At 33.1% G+C, this 8,229-nt stretch overlaps 1 protein-coding gene across 4 annotated transcripts; it reads left to right on the top strand.

Moving 5' to 3' along the window:
• Positions 1–250: 250 nt before the first annotated feature.
• Positions 251–3,633, top strand: LOC121765983 (pentatricopeptide repeat-containing protein At3g49730-like). 4 transcript variants are annotated; one of them, XR_006042878.1, is made up of 3 exons: positions 251–511; positions 659–2,905; positions 3,559–3,633. XR_006042878.1 is itself a non-coding variant. In XM_042162296.1 (2 exons), exon 2 carries the CDS (start codon positions 747–749, stop codon positions 2,832–2,834), a length of 2,088 nt encoding a protein of 695 aa, XP_042018230.1. In that variant the 5' UTR covers positions 252–511; positions 740–746; the 3' UTR covers positions 2,835–3,549. The 4 variants fall into 4 exon arrangements, 3 of the variants coding, with proteins under 3 accessions (XP_042018230.1, XP_042018233.1, XP_042018231.1); XM_042162296.1 differs by lacking the exon at positions 3,559–3,633 and having other exon boundaries at positions 252–511; positions 740–3,549; XM_042162299.1 differs by lacking the exon at positions 3,559–3,633 and having other exon boundaries at positions 254–511; positions 778–3,549.
• The last annotated feature ends 4,596 nt before the right edge of the window (positions 3,634–8,229 follow it).

Raw genomic sequence — 8,229 nt, 5'->3', positions numbered from 1 at the left:
TAGATATAGACTAGTTTTAGTGGGCCGGTAAAAAAAAAAAACCATTTTTCATAGACAAATAATATTATAATTATTATTAAGCAACAATAATATTTTGAGTCGCATAGAGCGCGAGGATTAGCACTAGTAAGAAACAAAAAAAATAATCATTTAAACTTCGAAATACATCATTAGTTGATCATTTGTAGAAATAAACAATTCATGAATTTCAAGTTTTGAATTTTAGCCATTTTATATTAGTATTATTGTATGTTATACAATTATGATATTTTTAATTGTGTTTCAATTTACATTAGAATTTTGTTACATGTTTCTGTAAATTTTTTTAATACTATAAATTACACCAGTAGGGCTCTGCCCAGTGTGGAAAATTTATTTGGAATCTTGAATTGAGCTCTCTCCGCTATTTGAGACTCATATCGGAAATGCAGTGATTGATTGGAAGAATCGAATCCGAAGAGGTAAAGAAGAAGCCCTCGCCGACTCACGCCCTGCCCGCGAGCCACTTCAGGTAACAGAATCTTTTTTTCTAATTGACCAATTTAGCCAGCTTATAAACATGGAATCTGAAGATTTTAAATTGTGTTGAAGCATAGGTTATGTGTTTTTGTGCTTATCTGATTTCACTGTATTTGGTCTTCCCTGTTTCTTTTAAAAGCACATCCTGTTTGAGAACAGGATGTTTCACCAAATATTTACTCCATCTTAGAATTGATTGATTGATTGATTGATTGTGGAGGCGGCTAATGACACATCCTGTTTTGGGCATAGAAACAGAGAGAAGATGTGGTAAGCTCAGTAAAATGGTGAGAATCAGTTCCAAGAAGTTATGTGGTCTATGCTTGAACTGTGGTATTCGCTTATTTCCTGGCAAGCAAAATCCTACCAAAAAGGAATCTTTTTTTCATTTGGAATCTCATATAACATCAAATCCCCTGCTCTTTTCCACTCTGGTTTCCCCAAAGTTTGTATCAAAGCTCAACTTCATTCCAGAATCAGATAATCCTATGTCTGGCGATGGAAAGTTCAATACGATGAATGAATCGAAAAACGGACGAGAATTTATTTACATTAATAAAGAAACTGAGTTTTCTCGAGAAAGTCAATTACCAGATCATGATGAGTTCTCTGCTGATGTTGAGAAGATGTATAGAATGCTTAGAAAGTACCATTCTAGAGTTCCGAAACTGGAATTTGCTTTGTATGAATCCGGTGTTGTAGTTAGGTCTGGACTGGTAGAAAGAGTGCTTAATCGCTGTGGTGATGCTGGGAATTTAGGGTACAGATTCTTTGTGTGGGCATCGAAACAGCCAGGTTACAGGCATAGCTACGATGCCTATAAATCAATGATTAAGATTTTAAGCAAAATGAGGCAGTTTGGAGCTGTTTGGGCTCTTATAGAGGAGATGAGGAAAGAAAATGCTCACCTCTTATCACCTGAGGTTTTTGTCATTCTGATGAGGAGATTCGCATCTGCGAGAATGGTGAAAAAGGCCATCGAAGTGTTGGATGAGATGCCAAAATATGGTTGTGAGCCGGATGAATATGTTTTTGGGTGTCTGTTGGATGCTTTGTGTAAAAATGGCAGCGTAAAGGAAGCTGCTTTGCTGTTTGAAGATATGAGGATTCGATTTGCGCCAACAATAAAACATTTTACATCACTATTATATGGTTGGTGTAAAGAAGGAAAGCTGATGGAGGCAAAAGTGGTGCTGGTAAAAATGAGGGAAGCTGGTTTTGAGCCTGATATTGTTGTTTACAACAATTTGCTTAATGGATACGCAACAGCAGGTAAGATGTTGGATGCTTTCCATCTCATGCAAGAGATGAGGAGGAACGGGTGTGAGCCAAATGCAACTTCATATACCATCATAATTCAAGCTCTCTGTGCTCAGGAGAAAACGGAAGAGGCTGTGAGAGTATTTCTGGATATGGAGCATCGTGGTTGTGAGGCTGATATCGTTACTTACACCACTTTGATAAGTGGATTTTGTAAGTGGGGTAAGCTTGATAAAGGCTACGAGCTTCTAGATAGTATGTTGCAAAAAGGGTATACTCCTAACTCAACAACTTATTTGTACTTCATGTTAGCGCATGAGAAAAAGGAGGAATTGGAGGAGTGTCTAGAACTTATGAAGGAGATGCGGAAGATCGGCGTGTTTCCTGACTTAAGCATATATAACACAGTTATTCGTTTGGCATGCAAGTTAGGGGAGACTCGAGATGGTATGGGAATGATGAATGAGTTAGAAGAATATGGCATTAGTCCAGGGGTTGACACCTTTATAATCATGATTAATGGTCTCATTGAGCAAGGGTGTTTGGTTGAAGCTTGCGATTATTTCAGTGAAATGATAGGGAGAGGTCTTCTAGCTTCTCCACAGTACGGCATCCTGAAGGACTTGTTGAATTGTTTGTTAAGAGCGGATAAACTTCAACTGGCTAAAGATATCTGGTCTTGTATAATAGCTAAGGGTTGTGAGCTTAATGTGAATGCATGGACAATTTGGATTCACGCACTCTTTGCAAGTGGGCACGTCAAAGATGCTTGCTCTTACTGTGTGGATATGATGGATGCTGGGTTGATGCCTCAGCCGGATACCTTTGCTAAGCTCATGAAAGGTCTAAGGAAGCTCTATAATAGACAAATTGCGGCAGAGATCACAGAGAAAGTAAGGAAGATGGCTGAAGAGAGGCAGATGACTTTCAAGATGTACAAAAGGCGTGGTGAAAGAGACTTGATAGAGAAAGCTAAGGCAAAGGAGGATGGGAGAAAGAGGAGAGCACGCAAGCGCCGTTGGGGAGGTAGAAGTAGGAAGGCTGGCGATTTATGAGTTGAGTGCGGGGAATTGTTACCCACTGGGTTCATTATAAAAGCATGATGCCATTTAGACCTAGAAATTTGGTAAGTCCTTTTCAAACTATCTCTCTCTCACACTGATTTATTATCTGCTATGTGGTGATCATTTAACTGGATTTATAATTAAATAATTTACTTAATCGTAAGGAAAAACCTCTCTCTGGGACTCGTGATCTGTTGAAAATATGTGAGTGTTAGTTTTTTACATCGGAAATTTCTATGAACTACCTGGTAAGTAACTATGTCCACTAAAAATATGCCAAATAGCTAGCTTAATGTAATTTGGTCTCTCTGCATTCAGCTCTTATGGGTTTAGCCTGGTTAATTTTTTCTTAAGATGTTAATGAGATGCGTTTTCTGATGATTTAGTAAAGATTTTATAGGTTTTGTTTTGAGGATTTGGAAATTGGAAATGATATTAATGTTTCGATCCTAGTGTTTTTGAGATTGTAATTGTATCATTAGTAGATTTAATTAAATCCTATTCATTTGAATAAAACTGAAATATATTTGGAGAACAAGTCTTTTTTCTTTATATTTCCCGGGGGAGAGGGAGTAACAGGTCAACAGCAATCAAGGTTTTTCCAGGCGGATGAAGTAACTACTGAAGCCTGTGGATAATTGTTGTTTATTTTTCCTACTGTTTCAGTCACGATTTATCCATAATAGTATTTAAAGTTCATTCGTTTATGTGTCAGGGTATACGTTTGCGTTGTCCCTAATTTAAAGATAGGCTCATTTGGGCCTGAGGACCTTCAGGTTGTTTATTCTTACTTGTTTTGCATATATATAATAGGTTGGAGTTGGATCTATGCAACCTTTTTGTAGTCCAAAAGTTAGTTAGAGATATAGGATTCTCACTTAATCATCCAAATGACATTAGAACTAGGTATGGTAGTTGGTACTTGGAAGTGAATCGAATTTTTCATTGGCATCTTTGCCTGAAGTGCCACATAAAGGAGATATAGAATCAGTTACTCTGAGAATGAGAAGGGGTGACGAAAATATGGTTGGTAGATACTGTGAAATCGGCAGCATGAATGTTTGGTAGGGTAGATTAACTCGTGTAGGGATGGAATTCTATGGGCAAAAATAACTGAATTATGATGCACATCTTCCTGCCCTTTTCTGCAGATATTTCAAGTTTATCTCAGTGTTTAGATTATATTTTCCAAGTTTATATTATATTTTCCAAGTTTGGGTATCTTTTGTCAGTTAGGAATTTTGTTTCAAAATGGAGTCTTTATTGTTGTTGGAGCCCTTTGCTCAATAACTTGACATGAAATTTGACAAGTGACAACTAAAGTACCTCTTGCATTCATATTCTACGAAATTTAGAAACTGTGAATCCATATCATTTTTATGTTCTAGCTTATTACCACTAAAAATACCTGCAATTTTACAGGGTAGATCTAGTATATGGATATTGAACACGTGGAATAAGATTGCAACTGACTATCATATACTAAGCGTCATATACTATTTAGAGATACAAAGATTTTGGTTTGATTTTATTCAACTGAACAAAAATAAATAAACAAAAAAAACAGAAAGCATAAAAACAAATAATACAGAGCTAGATAAATAATGTAGAGTTTTAGGATCCAACTACTACGACCTAGTGATAATTAATCTCACATAACTTTTACCTTTATGTGTCTCTAGGATTATTAGGAAAGTCGCGATTCTAGAATAAACCCTCTCTCGAGTGCACATACCCAGTACATTAGACTCTAACTATCAAGGGAAATGCTACGTGGCCATAATGTGGCCAGCCACACGGTGGCATTTTTGTAAATAAATATAAAAGTTGATGTAATAAATTATTAGTAATAGTTAATGCTAAGTGTGATTTTATGTAATTGCCCTTTTCCCACTATTTCGAAACTATTACTAATATTTCACTTCAAATTTATTAATACAACATTCTCTCACCATAATAATGACAATTATTATTTCCAAGAAAAATTACTAATAAACCTTTATTATGCACAATCTTCTATACTTTAAAACAAATTATATATATATATATATATATATATATGAATATTAAATAAATCCTATCATATATTAGTAAAATATATCAATATATGATAAATAAATTATGCTAATAAGTATGTACGGTTGCATATAGTTAATATATTTTACGATCAAGTCAAATAAGATTAATTAATCTTATACCAATGTTACTCCTAGCTATTCTAATTTTGCTAGTCATTTTTCATGAATGTGCGTTATATAATTGTATTGCATATCATAAAATTACTTATATATATTATAATTGTATCATATAATCAAAAGTTTAATTTCATTATATATGTCACATATTAATGTTACAAATAATTGTATATTTAAGATACTACTAATATATTCCCACAATGTATTATGTAAAATATACGGAGTACTAATGTAATGTTATTACATTACAAAAATAACTATAACTAATTATGGCCAAAATAACTATCATAGGACACAATACAATTATATACCAATAACTAAACTTAATAATAATAATAATAATAATAACATAAACATAGTACTAATAATATTAACTTATATGGATAACATGGATAAACTTTATATGCAAAACACATCTAAAGGTCATGCCGTCATGGTACTAATAGGGTGAGTTTGGCAATAAATTTGTAATGATATATTAGTAGCATTGTACTATCATTATTATATAGTAGTTTCATTGTATGACAAACATTTAAATTTTTGTTACGAATACATACTATAGGCTATATTAATAAGACCAATAACAATAGTATTAAAAATACAAAATCATATTATTATATAATTGCTAATATATAGTATATTACAACATGGTGCCATATAATATTATGAGCTAGTATATTACGGTCGCAATTATCCTATTATTATTTTAGGTTTGGCATGAATTTTAATGCAAAATTGATAAAGTAAGAGATGTAGAGAGAAAAGAAATTAAAGTATTGTTATTAGGAATGAGTCCCACACTCATTAGTTTTCAAAATTGGAAAGAGAATATTTTTGGGGCGGACTAAAAAGGAAATAATGCATATTCTTATAGGACGGAGAAAGTACTAGTTACTACTATTTCATATCCATAAATTCTCCTCTTAATGTAATAGAGGCGTAAAATTAACCAATTAGAAAGTCTGAAGGTAAGATATGACATGATCTTGTTTTTATACGCAACTCCAAATGGGTTCATATGCATATAAATGGATTTCAATTTTAGATATATTTCTAGAAATTGCCGATGCATTGTACGTATTCTTATTTATAATAAAAAAAATATTTTTATTAAAAATACAAAAATATGTACAACTATTTTAATTATTAATGTCCAAGATTGATGAATTAGACGAAACTAATATCCTTTACTGTAAGTTGACATCTGAATTGTATACAATAAATTCCATGTCAACATATTAGGTACCCCATGATAAGATTCTATCATATCTAAACATTATTATGCGTCATTTGCTTATATTTGAATTGGAAAGAATTACGAGTACTAGTATTAAAAAATTAGTATACTACTATACTCCCTATTTAATTTTACTCTACTCCCTATTTATGCACAAGGGTAAATTAGTCTTAAAAAATTGATACTTTTTAGATGAACAAGTTTCAAGTAATATTAGCATTAAATGTACAGATTTTTATTAATATTTTATTTTTATGGCTGGCCATATTATGGCCATTTAGCATCACTCAACTATCAAAGTCTTCTTCCAATAGATTAGATTCTAACTCCTTAAGTTCCTAAGGCTTAAGCCCTCACAAAGGGCCCTCTCGAGTGCAGATAAACCTATGTGTTGTACTCGTTCCTTTTACCACGTAAAACTAGTTATCTCTCGATTAATATAGTTAAACGAACATAGTTCTAAAGTTGGCTAGACAAAAGAACAATAAAAACACAAAAACAAGCAAAACAATCACAAGAGCTAGGAAAAGTTTCAATTCAATAAATCAAAACATGTTCACAATAATCTTCACCCAAAAATCTACAAAGGATGATTAACTGCTCATAGACAAATAGTAAAAACAATAAAAGTACGAGACATGAAAGAAATTGATAAAACCCAATGTTGAATCTTCAATCTTCAGTCTTCTCTTGCCTGGATCTGCAGAGTTCCGTTCCAATGGACGGTGGAGGAATTTAAGTGTGGAAGATGGGATGGAAGGAAATGTAGAGAGGGGAAGGATTGGAGACCCTGAGATAACGATTATGAAATAGGTTAAGAGGTATTTATAGGGTGGAAAAAGGTTTATTTTTGATAATTTTCGCGCCCTACAAGAAATGGGAGAGATTTGTGCAATATTTATTTTCTTCGCTGAATTTTCCGCCAGCTTTGACTGTACTGCACAATGTTCGTAGAATAGTCATAACTTTCTCCACAGAACTCCGATCGAGTCGTGCAAGGTATTCATGCGAAGATCTTTCGAAGACGAAGAGAATGGTATTAATTAATCGTTGATTGGACTTCAAAAGCGCTGGGAAAATTGGCTTGAACTGAGGCTGATGCACCTTGGCCTTTTTTGCACATTTTTCTGTCTTTTTCTATCATTTGTCAACAAACACGTCAAAAGTACCAAATGTATTACATATGCAATTTAAGAACATAATTTGCATAATTAACATTTAAAACGAACCAAATATAGTTTTTAAAAACATGCAAAATTCGTGTTTGTCATTATTCGAGTTCGATTATGAAGCTCATATGCTTTTTCTTCTGATTTAGAAGCTAATTGTATATTTACCACCATGAAAAGGTAATGCTCTATATAAACTTCTTCTCACCATGCACATTGATGTTTATCCATTTTTGTAATTCCTTAACCTTAATCATATTCCTTTTTGCTAGAGTGACGTGAGCTTCTTCACAACTTTGGCATCAACTATATTATATCCAGAAAAATTTACGTTTATGATGCTTTACATATTTCCCCTCCCAACTCCATTGATATCACAGAACTATCTATATTTAAATCTTTGTCTAAAGCGCATTGGTTGGGGCACTATCCAAATCCTTGAAAATTGTGGATCAAAATACCCATATCATGTTTTAAAACAATGACTCAAATTTCATGTAAGTAGTGGTTGATGATGTCCTGGAGTAGTTATTAATCAATTTGTGTTCCTTTTTGGTTGACTGAGGGAGTGGTACTAAGAAATTATGAACCAATATATCCTTCTTTTTTCTCTTAAAGTATTTTGTCATGCATTGCTTAATTTAGACTTCATATTCATAATTCATTTATACTGAGAATTGAGCATTTGTGAATCTTAAAAATAATACGTTTAGCTTTTACTTTGTAATTAGAAGATCAATGTAAGAAAAATCTTCCACTCAAAATGCATTTCTATATTTGTAGGA

Source organism: Salvia splendens, chromosome 14, assembly GCF_004379255.2.
Source record: "Salvia splendens isolate huo1 chromosome 14, SspV2, whole genome shotgun sequence".
NCBI classification, from domain to species: Eukaryota; Viridiplantae; Streptophyta; class Magnoliopsida; order Lamiales; family Lamiaceae; genus Salvia; species Salvia splendens.
This window is presented reverse-complemented; position numbering and strand designations above follow the sequence as displayed.

Bases quoted from the DNA above. Each gene is read 5' to 3' on its own strand.
- LOC121765983 (XM_042162296.1), top strand. From the start codon at position 747: ATGACACATCCTGTTTTGGGCATAGAAACAGAGAGAAGATGTGGTAAG.